Source organism: Coregonus lavaretus (assembly GCF_964263955.1).
Source record: "Coregonus lavaretus genome assembly, contig: HAP1_SCAFFOLD_4718, whole genome shotgun sequence".
NCBI classification, from domain to species: domain Eukaryota; kingdom Metazoa; phylum Chordata; class Actinopteri; order Salmoniformes; family Salmonidae; genus Coregonus; species Coregonus lavaretus.
In genome coordinates, this window is record NW_028165472.1 from 14,568 (window position 1) to 38,481 (window position 23,914).

The 23,914-nt window shown below is 44.7% G+C and overlaps 1 protein-coding gene across 1 annotated transcript; it reads right to left on the reverse strand.

Annotated features, from left to right (window-relative positions):
* Window positions 1–784: 784 nt before the first annotated feature.
* Window positions 785–23,000, reverse strand: LOC311115815 (cysteine/serine-rich nuclear protein 3-like; the record flags this gene model as incomplete). The annotated part of the gene is made up of 6 exons (XM_084190944.1): window positions 22,771–23,000; window positions 21,710–21,759; window positions 8,389–8,577; window positions 7,577–7,836; window positions 2,028–2,339; window positions 785–1,795 (listed from the first exon to the last, which is right to left on the reverse strand). The coding sequence occupies exons 3-6, from the start codon at window positions 8,543–8,545 to the stop codon at window positions 785–787; spliced, it is 1,740 nt and encodes a 579-aa protein (XP_084047070.1). The 5' UTR covers window positions 8,546–8,577; window positions 21,710–21,759; window positions 22,771–23,000.
* Window positions 23,001–23,914: the final 914 nt, after the last annotated feature.

The following is a 23,914-nucleotide window of genomic DNA, read 5'->3' on the forward strand; positions in this document are numbered from 1 at the left end:
CCTGCATCCAGTACGAAGGAAGTTAGAGGTAGTTTCGCAAGCCAATGCTAACTAGCGTTAGTGCAATGACTGGAATTCTATGGTCACAGCTCGCATCTGTTACCATAGACTTCCAGTCATTACGCTAACAATAGTTAGCAATTGCGCTAACGCTAGTTAGCAACTTCCTTCAAACTGCATGCAGAGACATAAAAATGGTATCCACAAGTTCATCTGGATCTGGGGAAGTAGATAAAGGTCTTCAATGCCAAAATCCTGAACTATCCCTTTAATAAAGTTGGTCAGCACATTAATCCAAATGTGCATTCTTGCTGCACAGGAATGCTAATTTGACTTATCACACGAACCAGTTTCGATTGAACTTTCCGCAAGTCTACCTGACACTATGCTAGTGACTTCAGTGTTAGTCTCTAGAATTGGTGGGTCCCTTTCATTCTCAGGTAGGAGAGAGGAAACCTCAGCCAGCCCGTTGAAAGACCCCTGGCTTTGCTGCTCCTCAGTCCCCACAGATACCTCAGACCGTGTGCTATTCTTCAGTGACAGTGTAATATCATTACCGTCTGTCTGAAAAGCAGATTGACAATTATTGTCATGAGTCTTGTCCTGTAGGCAGAACTGAGCGATTTCCCCTTAGATAGGCCAGCTGCAGAGTCAAAATTGGCTATATTGTAAAAATTCATGAAAACAAAAATGTGCTTTTTGGTCTTAACTTAAGGTTAGGGTTAGGCATTAGGGTTAGCAGTGTAGTTACATTTAGGGTTAAGGTTAGGTTTAAAGTCAGATTTTATGACTTTGTGGCTGTGCCAGCTAGTGACCACTCTGCAGAGCTGCCTCCAGAACAAGATTCGTGACGAAAACTGCTAACCTGCGTCTGAAAGGGCTGCTCATGGTGTAGTTCACTAGTCTCCCCACTAGGGGGAGTGTTGCTCTGCTGGGGGGCTGAGGAACAGGCGTTGGCCACCGGTGCTTTGTCAGAGTGGGGAAAATGCATATACTGTCCCTCTGCCTGGCTGAGGTGGTCTGTGTGCGGCTCGGAGGTGGTTTTAGGCTGCTCCTGTGACACAATCGTGGGGCTATCGGTGGCCCCCTCCCTGTTAGGGAGTGAGAGGGGGAGTGAGGGAGCTTCACTAGGGGCTTTGGGTGTGGGGTTCAGGTTGGCTGAGTTGTCCATCTGGTAGTACCCTGTTGAAGGGTTATGGTAGTATGAGTTGGGGTTAGTGCGGTTGGTGTTGGTGTGTGTGCCGTCAGTGTATCCCAACACAGAGGAGAGAGGAACCACCTCTGTGTGAGAGACTGGGGGTCCACTCACCCCCTCCTCCATAGACTCACAGTCATCTTCCTCCTCCTCCTCTTCTTCCTCAGAGTCACTAGTGTGCAGGCTGTCGGTGCTGCAGTCCGAGAGGCCGCTACATAAACTACTACCATCGTCCTCATCCTCGTACTCCTCGTCATCATCTTCCTCATCTTCGTCCGCTTCCTCTTCTAGATGCTGCTCTGTGTCGCTGGCGCTCGGCAGGTGCATGATGGGAGCCTGCGGGACTGGGATGTTGTCAGACATTAGGGAGTACTGCAGAGCCCGCTGGACGGGGACGTTGACTGGTAGTTCTCCGTGGTAACCATTGCCGTTGGTGACCTGCGGCTGTTGTTGTTGTTGCTCACGGCTCTTTTCCAGCTCCAGCTTCATGATTGTGTGCAGGAAGTGGGTGCGAACGCGGATGGGGTTGAACTCGACGCGGCCTGTGCTGTTACTGCAGCCCTCCTTGCTGCAGCCGCACGGGAATGACATGCGATCTACCTGTAGAGACAGACAACAAACGTCTCAGTCAGCCTCCAATACTGAACGGTTCCATTTCCAATGAATAACAAACACATAGACAGATGCATAAGCACAGCAGACAGTCAAACAGACAGACATACAGGCAAAAGGGCAGGCAAACAGCCAGGCAAACAGCTAGCCAGCCAATAGCCAGCCAACCATCATTTAACAGGCAAACATACTGACAGATTTAATTCAGGAGGCCCCTCACCACAGCTCCATTTACCTGGCACTTGATGCCGGCCAGGCTGCAAGCGCAGGTCGCGGGGTGGCACAGCCCCCTGCAGTCGCAGCCACACTCCTCCCGGGACACCCGGATGGCCCGCAGCTCGTGCTTCTCCTCCACGTCGATGCGTCGCACCCCGGACGCCCGGAGGAGAGCGCGGCGCCGCCTGGTGGTCATCGGCTGCAGGAAGAAGTACTCGTCCACCTCCGTGTTGTCCAGGTCGATGTCGTCCTCCGAGATGTCATCCAGGGTCAGTGACTCGGCCTCGTCCGACTCCACAGTGCCATTATTGGTCAGCTGGAGGAAAGACACACGAGTAGATGCTGATGCTCTCTAGTGATGTACACTGAGTATACCAAACATTAGGAACACCTTCCTAATATTGAGTTGCGCTCCCTTTTGCCCTCAGAACAGCCTCAATTTGTCTGAGCATGGACTCTACAATGTGTCGAAAGCGTTCCACAAGGATGCTGGCCCATGTTGACTCCAATGCTTCCCACAGTTGTGTCAAGTTGGCTGGATGCGCTTTGGGTGGTGGACAATTCTTGATACACACAGGAAAGTTTTGAGCAAGAAAAACCTAGCAGTGTTGCAGTTCTTGACACAAACCGGTGCGCCTGGCACCTACTACCATACCCTGTTCAAAGGCACTTACATCTCCTCCCCTTCATCTACACTGATTGTAGTGGATTGAACAAGTGACATCAATAAGGGATCATAGCTTTCACCTGAATTCACCTGGTCAGTCTATGTCATCGAAAGAGCAGGTGTTCTTAATGTTTTGTATATTCAGTGTATAATGTACTACTGTATCTAGGCTCTTGTAAAGAGTGTATGTATGCTTTATCTTATAGTATTATATGGATACAAACTCATGCACTTTAATATAAATTGTTGTAGGTGCTTATATATGTGTATCCTTGTATCCATGAAATAAATGCTTATCTCCTGTTTATAATACTTTAGGTGGTGTTATGAATCAATTCAATACATAAATGGTTTACACAGGTTGTTCAAAGAAATCTGTTACCACAACACACTGTCCGAGGTCACAGCGAGGTGAGAGGAATCAGCATAAACCAATGAGGGGGATTATTGATAACAATTACATGGCTGACTGCTTGTGTTAGCGCATCCCCTTGTGTTGGATTAGAATCACTGCAATAATGCAGCTGAAAGTGCTAGTGAATACACTGAATAAATTAATCATTATGGAATACATTATAAGGAATGTAAAGGTAATTTTGACTAGAAAGGACTGTGGCACTCAGGTTTTTAATTTAATTTGCAATTAACCTTGAATTCATAACCTAGTTCTAATGCTATCCTGCTTTCCTGGTTATCCCCGGCTTACAAATGGGCAAACATTCCTTCCTCATCTCTCCGCTATGTTAGCTGATTTTTAGCACAGAAATAGTTGCCATGCTACACATTGGTGTATAATGTAATGCACTTTAGGCACTTGGACAAGTACCACTGTGTATGCTTTATGCAATCTATTATTAATAAACTGCATTTGCCACTGCACTGCTGGATACTTTAATACAAAGGCATTAAAGGCACAGTCGAAACCTTGAGTTAGACGGAGTTGACTACCTTTAGTTTGATGGAGTTGACTAGGTAGAGCTGACTACTTTGAGTAAGACTCAGTGGACTACCGTTAGTTATATGGAATTGACTAAAGTTGACTACCTTTAGTTTGATGGAGTTGACTACTTTGAGTTAGACGGAGTTGACTACCTTTAGTTTGATGGAGTTGACTAAAGTTGACTACCGTTAGTTTGATGGAGTTGACTATCTTTAGGTTGACAGACTTGACTACCTTCAGTTTGGCAAAGTTTACTAACTTTAGTTAGACTAGTGGTTCCCAAACTAGGGTTCGCGACCTCATGTGGGGTCGCCTGATATGAAAATGGTTCGTTGGAGAATTTCCAAAATCCTGAAGAAAAAATATATACCAAGATATATATTATAATATCGTCTTTGTATCTCAAAATCATTGTAATGTGGTTAACCTTAAAAATCTAAATGAAAATGATTCCAATCTAAAAGATAAATTGAACCAGAGAGTGCCCTTACATCATGGGAAAAGGCCGCACTTCACTGTTGCACTTTAATCATCCCCACGTTGAATGGCTAGGCCCACTTCGCTATGAAACCACACACTATTGCAGAGACCTTGATATTACCGGCCACAATTGATATGGTGAAAACAATGTGTGGGGAGGCAGAGGCACAGAAACTTACATCAATACCTTTGTCAGATAACACTTTTAAATGAAGAATTGATGCTATAACTAGCAATCAAGAGGAAGCTGCCCGAACGACTCAAAAACTCCCCAGCTTATGCTCTTCAAATGAACGTTAGCTGTGAGGGCCGAGATGTCCATGCATTTACTTTTGTTCGCTATACATGTCAGGGGATGCTATTCACAAGGAAATATTGTTCTGTTTCACGATTCCCGAGAATGAAAGGGCACAGGGGATGTTCAGTGTGCTGCGTGACTATATTGATTCCATGGGATCGAATTGTGGGCTTTTGCACTGATGGGGCTTCATCTATGGCGGGACGGCGGGCAGGCCTCTGCATGCACTCTAGTTACGAATGTCTCCCTCTGCCATTTGGATGCATTGCATGATACACCAAGAGCAACTGGCGGCAAAGAGCTGAGCACATAACTTGGAGATATAATGCAGCAGGTAACTTCGATTGTAAACTACATCAAACCACATCCACTGCACGCACGCCTGTTCGCAAAACTATGTGGAGATATGGGATCAGAGCCTGAAAATGTTCTATTTCATACAAAGGCTTGGTGGTTAAAGAGGGGGAGTGTTGGAAAGATTTTTCGCATTGAGAGAGGAACTGTTGTCATTCACAATGGTTGACGTTCTGTGTAATGAAAATAAAATGTGTCACCTTGCCTATGTAACAGACATACAGTGAGGGAAAAAAGTATTTGATCCCCTGCTGATTTTGTACGTTTGCCCACTGACAAAGACATGATCAGTCTATAATTTTAATGGTAGATTTATTTGAACAGTGAGAGACAGAATAACAACAAAAAAATCCAGAAAAACGCATGTGAAAAATGTTATAAATTGATTTGCATTCTAATGAGGGAAATAAGTATTTGACCCCTCTGCAAAACATTACTTAGTACTTGGTGGCAAAACCCTTTTTGGCAATCACAGAGGTCAGACGTTTCTTGTAGTTGGCCACCAGGTTTGCACACATCTCAGGAGCGATTTTGTTCCACTCCTCTTTGCAGATCTTCTCCAAGTCATTAAGGTTTCGAGGCTGACGTTTGGCAACTCGAACCTTCAGCTCCCTCCACAGATTTTCTATGGGATTAAGGTCTGGAGACTGGCTAGGCCACTCCAGGATCTTAATGTGCTTCTTCTTGAGCCACTCCTTTGTTGCCTTGACCGTGTGTTTTGGGTCATTGTCATGCTGGAATACCCATCCACGACCAATTTTCAATGCCCTGGCTGAGGGAAGGAGGTTCTCACCCAAGATTTGACGGTACATGGCCCCGTCCATCGTCCCTTTGATGCGGTGAAGTTATCCTGTCCCCTTAGCAGAAAAACACCCCCAAAGCATAATGTTTCCAGCTCCATGTTTGACGGTGGGGATGGTGTTCTTGGGGTCATAGGCAGCATTCCTCCTCCTCCAAACACGGCGAGTTGAGTTGATGCCAAAGAGCTCCATTTTGGTCTCATCTGACCACAACACTTTCACCCAGTTCTCCTCTGAATCATTCAGATGTTCATTGGCAAACTTCAGATGGCCCTGTATAAGTGCTTTCTTGAGCAGGGGGACCTTGAGGGCGCTGCAGGATTTCAGTCCTTCCCGGCGTAGTGTGTTACCAATTGTTTTCTTGGTGACTATGGTCCCAGCTGCCTTGAGATCATTGACAAGATCCTCCCGGGTAGTTCTGGGTTGATTCCTCACCGTTCTCATGATCATTGCAACTCCACGAGGTGAGATCTTGCATGGAGCCCCAGGCCGAGGGAGATTGACAGTTATTTTGTGTTTCTTCCATTTGCGAATAATCACACCAACTGTTGTCACCTTCTCAGCAAGCTGCTTGGCGATGATCTTGTAGCCCATTCCAGCCTTGTGTAGGTCTACAATCTTGTCCCAGACATCCTTGGAGAGCTCTTTGGTCTTGGCCATGTTGGAGAGTTTGGAATCTGATTAATTGATTGCTTCTGTGAACAGGTGTCTTTTATACAGGTAACAAGTTGAGATTAGGAGCACTCCCTTTAAGAGTGTGCTCCTAATCTCAGCTTGTTACCTGTATAAAAAAGATACCTTGGAGCCAGAAATCTTTCTGATTGAGAGGGGATCAAATACTTATTTCCCTCATTAAAATGCAAATCAATTTATAAAAATTTGTACATGCGTTTTTCTGGATTTTTTTGTTGTTATTCTGTCTCTCACTGTTCGAATAAACCTACCATTAAAATTATAGACTGATCATTTCTTTGTCAGTGGGCAAACGTGCAAAATCAGCAGTGGATCAAATACTTTTTTCCCTCACTGTATTTGGGAAACTGAATGAACTGAACGCAAGCATGCAGGAGAAATACAAAAACATTCTACAGACGAGTGACTCAATCAGTGGATTCAGAGGAATGAGTTCTTATTGGATAGAGTCTTTCAAAAGCGGATCATGCCCCCTTCCCTCGGCTGTACATGTTTCTAACAGAAAACAGCATCAGTAAGTGTCCCACACGAGTGATGACTGATCACCTTCAACGCTTGGAAGAGCACTTTGGGACCTACTTCCCAATCCGTTTGACTGTGATCCTGGCTCAGTTGACATGCCGGTAAGTGAAATCAAACAGCTGATCAAGCTGTCATGTGACTGAATGCGTTCACGGGTCACTACGGAGGAGTTTTGGTTCCTGACTCAAAGCGAATACCCTGCCGTCTGCCTCTGAGCATTATTGCCGCATTCAAAACAACTGGGAACTCGGACCTGGGAACTCGGAAATCTTAGACTGGGAAAAATAGTTTTGAACGTTCATCCAACTCGGAATTCCAACTTGGGAACTCAGGCCTCTTTCTAGAGCTCAGACTTTCTGACCTGAAGATCACCGACGTCATGATTTTACCTTATATTCTTCAGAGTTCCCAGTTGTCTTGAAAGCACCATAAAACTCATGGTACCCTTCGCCAGCTCATATCTGTCTGAAGCTGGATTCAATGCTCTCGTCTACATTAAAAACAAATATCGATCCAGGTTGGATGTGACAGCAGAGATGAGGTGCGCACTGTTGACCACGCCCCCTGACTTTGAGAAGCTCCAACGCGACATGCATCAAGCCACACCCATCTCATTAGTGGTGGTGAGATAAGATACATTATGTCAGCCTAATTTGCAATGACTGTCATAGCCCCACATTAAATGTATGTGATGGTCGCGAGAATTTTCAGATATCAAAATGGGGTCGTGGGCCAAAAAAGTTTGGGAACCCCTAAGTTAGATTGAGTTGACTACCTTTAGTTAGATGGACTTGACTACCTTGAGTTTGATGGAGTTGAGTTTCTCCTCTTTGAGGTGGTCTCGCAGCATGTCTCGGTGGCTTCTCTCCTGCTCCACAGCGAACTCCCCCAGGGTGTAGCGCTGCACCCAGCTGTGGCGCGTGGACATGCCCAGGGTGCTGCCACCCTGCGTGGGCACGCTGGTAAAGCCCTGGCGCCGGCTGAAGTAGTACACCGTCACGCTCTCAAAGTGCACGTTGCGCACCCGCAGGCGCTTCTCACACATCAAGATAGAAGAGGCTGTTAGAGGGAGGGAGAGAAGGAGGGATGGAGAGAGAAGGAGAGAGGAGAGCGAGATGGAGAGAGGGGAGAGAGATGGAGAGAGAGGGGGGGGGGCATTTAGAGACAAAGTATCACTATAGCTATTGCTGCTGTTGATATCCCTTTGGACCCCTTGGGTGAGTTCTAGCATCCCTACCATCCTCCCTGTCATCTAAAAACCCACAGGGAGCAGGAGCTAGGGGAGATCACCCCCTATGACTCCTAGAGAGAGATGAAATCACACTACTCCCAAGAGTTACTTCCTGTTTCTCTCTATCAATCTAATCCCGCTGAGGCTCTCTATGCTGGTGGTGCTTGAGGGAATCGCAGCTGATTTGAAAAGCAGTAGGTGAGTATGTGGTTCTATTAACTGGGAGTTTTTTCCACTAGAAAGATGTAAGGCTACTCACTAGCACAATGTAAAGATGCTATTTCATTCACTTTGTGTCAAATAGTTGACAGTGTTGTCCAAAGTTGGCAGGCTGGGTGTGTTAGTTAAGCAGTCAAGTGCATGCTGGGTAAGCAACTCACGGGCAACGGGGGTGGAGGGGCCGGGGTTGACACTGTCGCTGCTGTTCCCGCTGTCGCTGCCGGCGGAGACCTCGTCATCGGACCCCTGGAGAGAGAGGCAGGGGGAGGGACTGTCTACCTCCACCTCCTCAAACTTCCTCTTCAGGATCCCACTCATCCTGCTGTAGGCCTACCACCCAACGTCTGCCCCTGAGAGAGAGAGAGAAAGAATGATGTAAGTAATGTTATTACCATTATTTCACAAGTGTGTACATGGTCTCTGAGCAAACCCGTGCTACTGTAGATGGTTGCTCAGTTCATGCCATGATGTGCATTGATTTCTCCCAATAGGTATAGGTGATGAGAGTATGCACATCAACTGCATAAAAGTAAACGGAACATTATGACTTTAACTACTGCTCTCTGAAGGAGGGAAACGAGGTACAACATACTATGGGGAGTCGCACTCTCGCGACTTTGGTTGAAGGATCTACAATCACGCCTGACAAGGCCAATGAAATCCGTGCCTTGCTGGAAACCCCGCCTTCCACAGGTGATAAGCGTGAGGCTCGGATTCGTTCCTTCAATTTAGTACCACTCTTCACCGAGCACAGGAACGGGCGGGGCGGGGCCAAGCAGGTGTTGTGCCTCATTTCCCTCCTTCAGGGAACAGTAGCCCAAAGCGAGAGCATGTGGGCACTGCTCACCCGCAATAGGGAGCGAGCCAAGGTTAGGAGGGAGCGAGACAGAGTCTCTCCCCGTCGGTTGATGCACACCACCACTGACATATTGTCGGTTCTGATCAGCACAAGCCAGCCCGACAAAAGCAGGGGGAAGCGCCTGAGCGCCAATTTACCATTAGGAGCTCCGGGTAATTTATATGGTGCACTCTGCACCAGTGTCAATACCTCCCAAATCGAGTTGCCTTCGTACAGCGGACCCCACCCTTGGGGGGATGCGTCTGTCGTGATCACCTTGCCGGATACAACTCAGCCCATGGGAGCCCCCTGACAATAGCAGAGGGTCCCACCACTGGGCCAGGGCCAGTAGGCCTGACAGAGACACACTAAGCGACTGGGTTAGACTGCGAGATGCATCCAGGTGAGTGGCTAGCGCTCAGCACTGGAAGGGCTGCATCACCAATAGCCCAACGGGAATGACTTCCATCACAGAAGACATCATCCCCAGTAGGTGTAGGCACTGGTGAAAACGCACTGTGTGACCCTGCCGAAATTTGGCTAACAGAGCCGGAACCCGCACACCCTCCGCAGGGATAGCAAAGGCCCAGAAATGGAATGCGCTGAGATGGAGTCAGACAGCTCTTTTTTTGGTTTCTTATGAAGCCTAGAGACTGAATACGGGAGAGTAGCATGGATGTGTGTAACACTGCTTGCCCCCTCGTGAGCATTGTGAGTTTGTAGACGCTGAGTTCCTTGCTGAGGGCATGTAGGTCTAGAATGGGATGCAAAGTCCTGTCCCTTTTCGGAACCAGAAAATACCGGCTTTACCAGCCATTCTGGATCTTCAACATAGGAACCACACGGATTGCCTGCTTCTGGAGACAGGAGGATATTCCCTCCCTCAAAACGGGCGCTTAGGCCTCGGGAACAGTCGACGTGATGATGCTGAAGAAACGTGGGGGACGCACAACAAATTGTAGCCTGTACCCTGATGTCACTGTTCGCATGATCTAGGGCAGGGGTGTCAAACGTACGGCCCGCGGGCCGGATCAGGCCCGCAAACGGGTTTAATCCGGCCCGCGAGATGATAAAAAATAAATAAATAAATAAATAAATTTGTAAAGTATAAAAATGCGCTGCAATTTTTCAATAAAATAAACTGCTGTTCCAATTGCGTCCACTGGATGGCGCAATAGCAATTGTGTTAAGCAAGCAAACTGTTTATACCGGGGCAGAGCAAGTAGGTCAAGCACGTGCAGCCAATGAGCTACTTTGTTTTGCCCGCGATATTTATTACGGCTTCTACTTTTAACATTATGTGCTTTGGCACCCTCATTGCCCCAATATGTCTCTGTCAAAAAAGAGAAAAGTGGACGCAGAGTGCAGAGTGTTCCAAGAAAAATGGTCATCCTATTTAATCACGGAATTGAATGGGAAAGCTGTATGTTTGGTGTGTTCAGAGCATGTTGCAGTGCTGAAAGAATATAACCTTCGTCGCCACTATGTGAGTCTTCATGCCGACAAATATGACAACTTTCAAGGACAGCGGAGATGAGAGAAGGTGAATGAACTGTTGGCGGGTCTGAAGAAACAGCAGTCTGTGTTTACTCACAGCCGAGACATCAGTGACGCTGCAGTGAAAGCTAGCTACCTCATTGCTAATGAAATCGCAGTGGCTTCAAAACCATTTAGTGAGGGTGAATTTGTAAAAACATGCATGATGAAGGCAGCGGAGATTGTGTGCCCTGAAAAGCACCAGGCTTTTGCAAATATCAGCCTGACAAGAAACACAGTTGCAGACAGGATTTCCGATCTTTCAGTGGATTTGGACAGCCAGTTGAAGCAAAAAGTAAAGTCATTTATTGCGTTTTCGGTTGCAATTGATGAAAGCACGGACATTACAGATGTGGCAATTTTTTCATCCACGGAGTTGATGACACATTGACCGTCACCGAGGAGTTTGTGGAGTTGGTGCCGATGACAGATACAACGACAGCAGCTGATATTTTTACCATACTCGTCGGCGCGCTGGACAGGGTCGGAGTGGACTGGTCCCGCGCTGTCAGCCTGGCTACAGATGGTGCGCCCTCAATGATCGGGAAAAAAGCAGGCGTTGTGACAAAGTTCAGAGAGAAAGTGCAATCTGCAAATGGAGGACGTGATTTTTTGACTTTTCACTGTATTTTGCACCGGGAGGCTTTGTGTTGCAAGTCATTAAAGATGGATAACGTCATGAAGGTGGTCATCCAAACTGTTAATTTCATCCGATCCAGAAGCCTGAATCATCGTCAGTTTGACAGCCTTCTCAGAGAGAAAGACCACATCTATGGCCTGCCATACCACACTGAGGTAAGATGGTTAAGCCGAGGTGCTGTGCTGAGGCGTTTCTTTGATTTACGAGAAGAAATTGAACAGTTCATGGAAGAAAAGGGCAAACCAGTGTTAGAATTTCATTCCGCAGCATGGATGCCGGACCTTGCATTTATGGTGGATGTTACAGAGCACCTGAATAACTTGAACAAACAGCTGCAAGGGCGCAACAAAGTTGTCACGCAGTATTATGACAGCATACGTTCTTTCAAGTTGAAGCTGTCCCAACATGTGGCAGACATGAAGCGGTTCAAAGATAAAATAACGGGACTGTTACGGGAGTTTGAGCAACGCTTTCAGATTTATGTTTATATGTTTTTATGTTGATGTGCTATTGTTTTTAATTGATTTTATTTTATTTGTATATTTAACCTATTCTTGACTCTGTGGTTCTTGCACTTGTTTGGGAACAGGATTTCATTATTTTTATCTACATTTCTGCCTGAGAAATGACACCCTGATATAGTTCTGTGATCTGTGATATACTTCTGTGAATCACTGAGGCATTGTGTGTTTGTGTGTTCTTTGTCCTCAGAACTTTCAAATAACTTGAGGTGTTTTATGATTAATAGTGATGTTGTGCTTTTGGACACTGTCCTCAGGCTCCAGCTTTATGTTTATATGTTTTTATGTTGATGTGCTATTGTTTTTAATTGTTTTTATTTTATTTGTATATTTAACCTATTCTTGACTCTGTGGTTCTTGCACTTGTTTGGGGAACAGGATTTCATTATTTTTATCTACATTTCTGCCTGAGAAATGACACCCTGATATAGTTCTGTGATCTGTGATATACTTCTGTGAATCACTGAGGCATTGTGTGTTTGTGTGTTCTTTGTCCTCAGAACTTTCAAATAACTTGAGGTGTTTTATGATTAATAGTGATGTTGTGCTTTTGGACACTGTCCTCAGGCTCCAGCTTTATGTTTATATGTTTTTATGTTGATGTGCTATTGTTTTTAATTGTTTTTATTTTATTTGTATATTTAACCTATTCTTGACTCTGTGGTTCTTGCACTTGTTTGGGGAACAGGATTTCATTATTTTTATCTACATTTCTGCCTGAGAAATGACACCCTGATATAGTTCTGTGATCTGTGATATACTTCTGTGAATCACTGAGGCATTGTGTGTTTGTGTGTTCTTTGTCCTCAGAACTTTCAAATAACTTGAGGTGTTTTATGATTAATAGTGATGTTGTGCTTTTGGACACTGTCCTCAGGCTCCAGCTTTATGTTTATATGTTTTTATGTTGATGTGCTATTGTTTTTAATTGATTTTATTTTATTTGTATATTTAACCTATTCTTGACTCTGTGGTTCTTGCACTTGTTTGGGGAACAGGATTTCATTATTTTTATCTACATTTCTGCCTGAGAAATGACACCCTGATATAGTTCTGTGATCTGTGAAACAGTTCTGTTAATCACTGAGGCATTGTGTGTTTGTGTGTTCTTTTTCTTTAGAATTTTCAAATAAACTTGACGTGTTTTATGATTAATAGTGATGTTGTGCTTGTACTATTTTGGACACACTGTCCTCAGGCTCCAGCTTTATGTTGTATGTTGATCGTATTAAAACAAAGAAAACAATCTGAAGTTGTTGTTTTTAAGTTATATATACCATGATTTTTCCGGTCCGGCCCACTTGGGAATAGATTTTCCTCCATGTGGCCCCTGAGCTAAAATGAGTTTGACACCCCTGATCTAGGGCAACACTGTGCATGCGCGCCATTGGTTGGAGCAGACAGTGAGTCTCTGAAGTGCCATCTGAAGGGGTGGGACGTCACCTTGTGGACTGGGAGAGATTGGTTCTTCTTCCATTTCCACCGCTCTTGACAACCGTGTGTCTGAACGTGAAGAAGGAACACTTTTCATCGAAATCACATGCGGGAGACAACACTTTTGACACCCGTGAACACTGTGGAAGTGACCATGGAAGTTACCCTACTGACCAGTCATAGATACTGGCGACAAGGCGCCTTGTACCCTAGCTGGGAATGGGTCAGACAGCTCTGAAAAACAGCCCCCTTCTGTGGTAACAGACAGCGGCGATTCGTAATCAAATCTAATTCCCAGGAATGAAAAGCTCTGAGCTGGAGAAAGACAGCTTATTTCGAGGTTCATATGAACCACATAGACTCTGTGTGAGATAATAGCATGGTCGTGTCCAACACTGCTTGTCCCTCGACTCCGCTACCGACCACCAATTGCTTACAGAGCCCATAACCTGCATCACCAGACAACTCATTAGCTCCAGGCAGGAAGCAATGAATCCCAGTAATGAGCCACTTATGGGGGAGGGGTGCCCCCTTGTGGACAGAGAGTGAATTGGCCAACGTATTACTCGCACCCTGGGGAGACTGATATACCCATAGACATTAAAACCAGTAGATAGTGATAGCACTGACGTCATCCACATATTCCTATGGAAAACTCCCGATGGCGCATGAAGCCGGAAGTATTTGAATTTGAAGCATGCCATATTGCTAAATGGGGCTAAATGGCACAAACATTTCTAAGGATCATTGTGAAAGTGGCTGTAAGTAGCAAAGTATCATGGTCGATGTAGTCGTTTTCATCCTGCCTGAGAGAGTCAACCGGTAGCCTCCTCAAATCCTGCCGGCCCATGATTGGTCTGTGTCAGCACATGGCCCTGTGTGACGACAAATGCAGTAGTCAGAATGGATCACTATTGATCATAATAAACTAACGGCCTTCAAATCAAATCAAATGTATTTATAAAGCCCTTTTTGCTTCAGCAGATGTCACAAAGTGTGTATACAGAAACCCAGCCTAAAACCCCAAACAGCAAGTAATGGCTGATGTTGTACCACGTAGTACCCCGGTTGCTGTATCAAAACGTGGGGCGCTGTCGTCACAGCAACGTTTTTAGTGGAGCGGTGCAGCTGCTCGGGGACTACTTCCTCATTGGAGGTGCACGCAAGCCCTGCTCTCTCTACTCCCTCCAACTCCAGGAAATTAAAATAAGACTAGGGTTGCCATAGCGCTGGGGGGAACACTAGTAAGTTTCATTCACCAGAAGTTATGCATGCTAGCCGACGTTAGCCAGGAGGCTCTTTAGTCTAAACTAGGCTAGCTAGCCTATTTGACAGCAGCATGGTCTGTTTAGAATAACCAAGCGACTTAACGCTATGTACACTACCGTTCAAAAGTTTGGGCTCACTTAGAAATGTCCTTGTTTTCAAAAGAAAAGCAATTTTTTGGTATAACATCCAATTGATCAGAAATACAGTGTAGACATTGTTAATGTTGTACATGGCTATTGTAGCTGGAAACAGCTGGTTTTTAATGGAATATCTACATAGGTGTACAGAGGCCCATTATCAGCAACCATCAGTCCTTTGTTCCAATGGCAAGTTGGGTTTTCTAATCCAAGTTTATCATTTTAAAAGACTAATTGATCATTAGAAAACCCTTTTGCAATTATGTTAGCACAGCTGAAAACGGTTGTGCTGATTAAAGAAGCAATAAAACTGGCCTTCTTGAGACCAGTTGAGTATCTGGAACATCAGCAATTGTGGGTTCGATTACGGGCTCAAAATGGCCAGAAACAAAAACTTTCTTCTGAAACTCGTCAGTCTATTCTTGTTCTGAGAAATGAAGGCTATTACATGCGAGAAATTGCCAAGAAACTGAAGATCTCGTACAACGCTGTGTACTACTCCCTTCACAGAACAGCGCAAACTGGCTCTAACCAGAATAGAAAGAGGAGTGGGAGGCCCCGGTGCACAACTGAGCAAGAGGACAAATACATTAGGGTGTCTAGTTTGAGAAACAGATGCCTCACAGGTCCTCAACTGGCAGCTTCATTAAATAGTACCCACAAAACACCAGTCTCAACGTCAACAGTGAAGAGGTGACTCTGGGATGCTGACCTTCTAGGCAGAGTTGCAAAGAAAAAGCCATATCTCATTTTCTTTGCTGATAATGGGCCTCTGTACGCCTATGTAGATATTCCATTAAAAATCTGCCGTTTCCAGCTACAATAGCCATTTACAACATTAACCATGTCTACACTGTATTTATGATCAATTTGATGTTATTTTAATGGACAACAAAATTGCTTTTCTTTCGAAAACAAGGACATTTCTAAATAAATATAATAAATAATAAATATAATATGCCATTTAGCAGACGCTTTTATCCAAAGCGACTTACAGTCATGCGTGCATACATTTTTGTGTATGGGTGGTCCCGGGGATCGAACCCACTACCTTGGCGTTACAAGCGCCATGCTCTACCAGCTGAGCTACAGAGGACCACCTGAGCTGCAGAGGACCACAAACTTTTGAACGGTAGTGTATATTAAACAAGAGAGCTACCCCAGCAACTCCACTGTGGGGAGGCAGGAATAGTTGTCTCGGCGAGTTAGCTAACCTGGCTAGCAAGCTATGCAGCGCTTGTTCGCTAGCTTGGTCTCGAAAGTGTACGTAGGACTGGATCACTGAGGTGGGACCCAGACCCTTCTGGGAAGAGAGGCAAGCGGTGCTTAACCATGCCAGACACAGGCGGAGGGGGATACCCACAGATCCCGGTCACCCTCTCTCTTCAAATAGCCTCCCGTAACCGGCGACAGTGCACACAGGAGCCGGGAGACATTCTACCCGACCAACGACCCAAACCATCATCCGGGCACCCGGGAGAGGAAGTCACTATCGGAAACACCAAGCCCTATAAAGAATGCTACATGATTGGGGGAACAGTGCCAGCCATCCCCTAGTCTCGCACACAACAGATTCAAGTGAGGGCAGTCTGAGCATGCACCGAGCCGAGACATACAAGACAACCAACGTGAGTATCTTTTAATTCATTGGAGCATGGTCGCGAATCCGAACCTGGCTTGTTAGCCTTCATCGTTTCGGTCGCGTAAGCCATCTTACTTATTGCTATAGCCAGGCCAAGCAATTCGAAGAATAACTAATTGTTCGTGATTAGGAAACTTATGAGAACCATACAAACTTCAGCACACAACATCCAGGGGGTGAGCACACTCTACCACTAAGGGAGGGTTGAGATGGCACAACGTAAGACAGTCTTGTGTTCCAATTGTTTGTTTCCGCGAGAGTGCGACTCCCCATAGTATGTTGTACCGAAGTTGACTGACTGAAAGGGAACACGCATCAAGGAATGCACACACATGTAATCACCTGCACTGTGCATGCACACACACAGGACCCATAGAGGGATGACAAAATACACAGATGTTGCAGTGGCAGCCCTGTCCCCCCCTCCCCCTTCCCATCCACCTCCACATACAGTACAGGACATCTCACTGTCATACTGTGTTCAACCGTCTTGGATCTTGCCTAGCCATCTTGTTTCAAGAGGACCACAATGTAAATAAGTCCCAGACTTCATTGTGTGTTATCCTCGATGATTTTACTAATGTGCATGTATGGCTTTTTCAAGTTTTACGTGTGCTTGTTTGTTTTAAGTGATAGTATGGGGAGATGGTGGGAAGTCATGTACCAACTTCCTATACTTAATTTCAGTCATGTATCCTCATTCCCATCCTCAGAATCCACCAGACCATACACCATGCTACCTATTCCTTGAAAACCCTGCTGTGGTTGCCATGGCAACAGTGTCATCGTATACAGGTATTTTATTAAGATAAATGCTTAATTCAGACAGTCATCGCCTGATATAGACATTGTGGATACCATGTGTGCAAAACAATACCATTTAAAACTGTGGTTTACTGTCCACACAAATCACAACCTCATATTAAATGCCTCCTTACTGATGGCCACACAACAGGACCTGAGGCCGGGAGCTTGTCCCTCTTGAACTAGTACCGAATGACATCATGCACCAGAGCAGAACAGAACACAGGAGCAGACTACCCTGCAATGGTAGAGAGAGAATAGGTGGAGGGAGCCTCCCTCCCTCCCACCCTCTCACTATACACCTCTCTTTCCCTCCCTCTCTCTCTCTCTCTCTCTCTCTAACAACCGCTCTTTCCCTTCCTCCATCTCACTAACAACCTCTCTTTCTCTCTCTTTCTCTCTCTCTCTCTCTTTCTCTCTCTCGCTAACCACCTCTTTCTCTCTCTCTCTCCCGCTATCTCTCTCTCTCTCTCTCTCTCTTTCTCTCTTTCTCTCTCTCTCTCTCTCTCCAGGAAGAACAGTAAGCCATGCAGCAGGATATACACTAGGAACACAACGCTGCATAAGCTCCCTCCACATCAGATGCTACAGATAGTGTCCTGTGCTGAATGGATCCCATTAGTGAGTTTCCCCCATACAATGTAAAAGTACCAAAGGTGAGTAAATATTACCACCACACTTCAATAATGTATGTTACCACTGACTTACTTACCTGTGTCGTATCGCCTTGCAAAATCCTCTAGTGCTATTCAACCCCACAGTATTCACTACATAAACGTCCACATGGACAGGGCTCCCAAAAGGACAGACCTTGCTGCTACCCTTTTACTCTATTGTTTAGCACCCAGGAGTCTGTCTAGCTCTCACTATCGCTCTCTCTCTACCCCCTCTCTGCCTCTCTCCCTGTGGTGTTGCTTGCTGTCAGCTTTCTCAGCCAGCTTCTCTCTCCCCTCTAGCTCTCTCTCTCTCTCTCTCTCTCTCTCTCTCTCTCTCTCTCTCTCTCTCTCTCTCTCTATTTGTATCTCTCTTTCTCTCGCTCTCCGTTTCTCTTGCTCTCGCTCGCACTCTCTCCCTTTCCACACAAAGACTTGTTAGCTTGTGCTGGCTGAAGCGCTGAAGCCTGACTGAGGTAGAGAAGGAAGTCCTTGGAGATCACAGAAAGAGAAAGAGGATAGAATGAAAGGAGAGAGAGAGATAGAGAGAGAGAAAGAGAGTAAGAGAAAGAGAGAGAAATAGAGAGACAGAGAGAGGGGGAGGGGGGAGGGGGGACTGGTGTACTCAGACAATTTTGACAAAATAGAAAAAAGGGCAAGGAGATTGGCTGAGGGAGATCTGGGGGAGTTCACTTTATGGAACAATGTTTCCTCTTCCTATCCACCCACCCACTCCCGCCTACACAAATGTGGCCTTTTTTTTCAGTTTGAGTTGGAAATGTTGCTGGATTGCCACAATTGAGAGAGAGAGAGAGAGAGAGAGAGAGAGAGAGAGAGAGAGAGAGAGAGAGAGAGAGAGAGAGAGAGAGAGAGAGAGAGAGAGAGAGAGAGAGAGAGAGAGAGAGAGAGAGAGAGAGAGAGAGAGAGAGAGAGAGAGAGTGATGTTGGTTCTGGTGACTTAACAAGCAGGTCACTGTACTTCATAAACAAGTCCCATCTATGGTGAAGCATGATGAGCACATTTCAGAACCACACTCTTTTTTTCATGTTGACTCTGTAGTTCTCCCTTTCTCACTGACTCTCTATGCATCTCTCTCAGAAATGTTCAGTGGAAAACATTATTACAAATGTTATATCAAGGAGTGAACAGACAAAGACTGAAATCAAATCTAAAATTAGACTAGGTGCCATCAAACAAATCACGAACCGATGACTCCATGCCATTCATATGTTCTGCCATTATATTCCAAATAGACATGAGTCATGATGAACAATACCAGACAGAGAGCTGTATCTCCCTTATTCAGAGAGCTATTCAGAGTCAGTATGGTCTTATAATGGTCCCATGGGTGATAACAAGAGAAACATCAGCTTTAGGTTGGAAGGTTTGAGACAACTTCAGTCCCTCTACGACTATTTTGACTATCCTGTGTGTGTGTGTGTGTGTGTGTGTGTGTGTGTGTGTGTGTGTGTGTGTGTGTCTATGTGTGTGTGTGTGTGTGTGTGTGTGTGTGTGTGTGTGTGTGTGTGTGTGTGTGTGTGTGTGTGTGTGTGTGTCTATGTGTGTGTGTGTGTGTGTGTGTGCAGCATCTACAGTTTACCCATAGACTAATGAAAACTGGTTGCTATAGCAATACCAGACATAGAGCACCCAGACAAATCCCACAGCCTAATGAGAGCAGGAGCACCCTTCATCTTAAACCAGCACATCACTCAAATCCTATAAGGGACACTGGAACATCCATCAATCTAAATTATACTTAAACATGAACTACATTTATCATGAACTACATTTATCATGAACTACATTTATTTGCAAAGATAATCTACGGACACTTGTCTCATGAGCTAACACGTCACTGAAAATCAATTCAATCTCTAGAAAAATCTAAACAAATGCACTCTAATGAGAGGTATAACATATAATAATTCACCACTGACTGAATAAACAGTAGTCTGCACCACTGCACAAAATATGGCATAGCTGATGGAAGCACGATAAGAGGAGATAGTGGAGACGTCCAATTACTATTATATGTTTCCTAGAGCAAGTTAGTGAGCCATTTTCACTGCTCTCTTCTCCTTCTCTTCTCCTAGTGACTGGTGAAACTACCGGTAATTGTGCTGCATTTAAAATCTGCCACTGATTTCTCTCTCTCTCTATCTCTCTCAACATCCCTCTCTCTCTCTCTTTCTCTCTCTCTCTCTGACACACACTCCCGCTTTCTGTCTATTTCTCTCTCTCTTTCTCGTTTCAACTTCTCTCTCCCTTTCCCTCTCTTTCTGTGTTACTTTCCCTCTCTCTATCTGTTTTTTTTCTCTCTCAACATCCCCCTCTCTCTCGTTCTCTCTTCTCCCTCTCTCTCTATCCATATCTATTTCATTCTCTTTCCCTCGCTCTTTCTCTCTCTCATATTCTCTCTCTCCAATCAAACGTGGAGCGAGGAGATGCAAAGTAATTCGCTAGATGAAAGCGGAAGGTGAGCGGTGCTGTGTATCTCCTGTCTGCATTCTGTCTGCTAGTTTATTTCATGGTAAGTACCAACAAAAGCAAAAAGTCTTAAAGAGGTGTGAGCATGGTTGGCTATGATTGGGGGGTTGGAGAATAAGTGTCCACTAAACCAAGGCAAATACATAGAATACAATACATTTACAGGTCATACACATTTTTATTTTATTATACTGAATAATCCAAAATAATGATAATCTCTTACAAGTAATGAACATGTGAAATGTATTAATCACCCTTTCAGCTGACCCCAGCACCCTGGTTAATCCATAGATGTTACCTTTTGTAAGGCTTGTCCTCTCCTAGGGGGTGAACAGCAATATGCTGCTGGAGACTGAGTGAACATTCCAATCAGCTGCCATGGCAACCAGCCATGAGGGGGAGGGGGGAGTGAGGGGAGGGGGGTGGAGGCGAGGGAGAGCACTATGCTGAAGCATGAGTTAGACTGGGAAGTATACCACATCTCACAAAGAAGAACTGTTATGTATGCTAGCCAGGAGAGGAGAGGACTATAGATACAATGTAGAATGTGGTTGCACACAATACCTATGGAGTTGTATCAATGACAATACAGAATGATCCATTGAAATATAGAATAGTAATACGATTATACATGTAAAATACAGTATAGACTATCATATTATTATTATGCATTATGAAGCATTCATTGGAAGTGTAACTAGAATGCTATTTTTAACAGACAATGATGCAACCTCTTTCTCTCTCTCTCCCTCTCTCCCGCTCTCTCTCTCTCTCTCGCTCTCTCTCTCTCTCTCTCTCTCTCTCTCTCTCTCTCTCTCTCTCTCTCTCTCTCTCTATGAGATTGTAACATGTATCCTTCACCCTAATAATATACAGTCAATGCATGATGAAAACATGGCATGACCTCTAGTAATATAATTTACCCATTGGGAGTTGCATGATGATGCATTTGATAGACAGATGTTGACAGACGGAGAATCAGGGTGACCTTTAGAGAGAGTGTGTGTATGTGTGTGTGTGTGTGTGTGTGTGTGTGTGTGTGTGTGTGTCTTACAGTAAAGTTCAAACCGTTTTTGTTGGTTCATAAGTGTTACATGACAACATTAGTATTGTTACTGCACCGGACAAGCACTCTCTCAAAGCGGGCCAAGGCATACAGTCTGGACATGCATAAACAAACTGTTTTTGTCTTTGTGTATGTGTGTCTATGTCTTTGCATCGCATTGTGTAATAACACCCCATACTTCTCCAGTGCTATCTCCTGTTGAGATAATAACCATGGGGTGGTGGACAAAGAGAGGCTCTACCCAGATATATCAAGTATCATTCAGCCTGCACTGGCACTTAGCTGCCCCATTCACTACATGATGGCTACTTCTCCCATCGGGAACTTTTTAGGAAACGCCACAGACAGCGAACAGGGCTGTTAGTTGGACAAACCTTATATGGAGTTTATGTTTAAAATGAGTCTATACAAACTAGAATAACAATGCTTGGACAAGTGAAAGCCAACCTACCTTAGATGCTGAGAGATCAAGTTAGGTTGTTGGCATGAGAAATCGCTGGCCTGTAAGGAAATGCGCACAGGTGAGGACTGATGAGCTAATGTATTCTTATTTGACAATGGCTGAAATATCGCGAAAGACACAATTTACTGATAGTGTGGATTGGATTCTCAAAGAAACTACTCATGCAGTGAGACAGCTTATAGTGAGAGTGGCTTGGGAAGTGGAAAGCAGGCGTTGCTGCCCCCCCCCCCCCCCCCTCCCTCCCTCTCTTCCTCCCCCTTCTCCTCTGGTGATGAATAATTGGTTCCCAGGAGACTCAGGAGTGGGCCCAGCAGCTCTACACACACAGATGCCCTTTCTCAACAGACTGACTGGGGCTGTAGCCTCCTCTCTGCAGCACTGAAGTGTAAGTGTGAGTGTGTGTGTGTGTGTGTGTGTGTGTGTGTGTGTGTGTGTGTGTGTGTGTGTGTGTGTGTGTGTGTGTGTGTGTGAGTGTGTGTGTGTGTGTGTGTGTGTGTGTGTGTGTGTGTGTGTGTGTGTGTGTGTGTGTGTGTGGAGGGGGGGGTGTGCATGTGTTTACAAGAGCATAGCTTTTTTCTGATAAGACATGCAAATACCGTTTAATCAATCTGTTATAACTATGAGTAACCTCGGAATAAGTTAAACAGAAAAGGTTAAACTATGATGTCATGAATTATGAAATGTTTTGGGTACTAGCATATATGCTACAGCTTATATATAACCAACGTCAAATTGTTTTAATAATAAAAACCTATTGAATGAAAACATAATGTAGTTATGCCCGTGACAAAGTCTGAAGGCTATGAGGCCTCTATGACAAACCACGTATCCTACAATAAAATGTACTATTCTATTGCATAACAGTGTATATTTGCATAATATGTGCATTGTTACTGTAACATCTCTCAAATCATGCACTCACTCAGCTTGTTTAAGATTCAGATAGTGAAAAAGCACAGTAATGCGCTCAGGGTATTGCGGTGCACCGTGCTATCGTGAAAAGGCTAGCGGGAAAGACTAATACAGAGGTATCCAAAACAGTGACTTACCAATCATCTTGTCAAACCATCACGAAAAACTGGCAACTGTATAAAATGATGTCCCGTATTGGCTAAAAGAAACGAATGAATAGTCTAAATGACAACTGTTAAATTAAAGGCTAATTATCAATGCAGCTGAAATGATATTTGCGCATTATACACACAAACGCATAACAGTGTGATAAGGTTCTGTAATGGATTTTGTTGTAAATGAATTAGTAGGTTTTGTAGCACGACAAATGCGTGGAGGATTTTTCGGCTGCGCGCGCTGACAATGGTGGAGAAAGGGGTTGACACGAGCGCTACAGACAACGTGACTACGGTTAGCCAATCATTCCCAGGTGAATCAAATGATACGTGGACTACGAATATGTCGGGCCACTGTAGCAAATAATTATGCATGTTTTTGCAACAGTGTAGCCTATCTTTGAAAACATAAAACAATGTTTTTGTCAACTCCAACAAAAATAATTGCGGTCTTTGGTCTTCAGATAAGATAAGAAGCTGTGTGTGTGTGTCTGTGTGTGTGTGTGTGTGTGTGTGTGTGTGGCTCAGCTATGGATTTGGTGCGGTGGAAATGTTCTGCTGCCATCCAGTGGAAAGCTTGTCTAGCCTCTCACCAGGGTATTTAAATACTAAACCATGTATTGTTGTATGTATTGAGCTGTCAAGAATAAGTATTATATTTGTAAGTCGTAGCTGATGTACAGAAACACCCTGCCAGTATGTGTCCACAAGTTCTTATAGTTGTATAATAACTAATATATATAGTATATTTTGTATGATTATCATATACATTTGTTTTATTCAAGTGTTGGATTTGGGTATAGCACACCGTGTATTTGAATAGATTACTCAATAGCAACTACTTGGGGACATTTGCAGAATTGGCCTAAATATTTTATTATCAATGGGTACAGGTACTGAAGAGCGTGATATTAGAGCCAGGAGACAGTAGGGGGCGGTCACAGACCACATACTGCACTGGATCCGTTCTGTACCATTTACATTCTCTGTGGTTTTTACAGATGTATTTGATCACTTTTGTTACCGAGAATTTTCCTGCACAGCAGGAAATGCAAACTTGTAGAGTATTTGAGTTTTAAAAAGCTTCTCAAGTTTGTAAGATCCTACATCTGTACTCATGACAGGC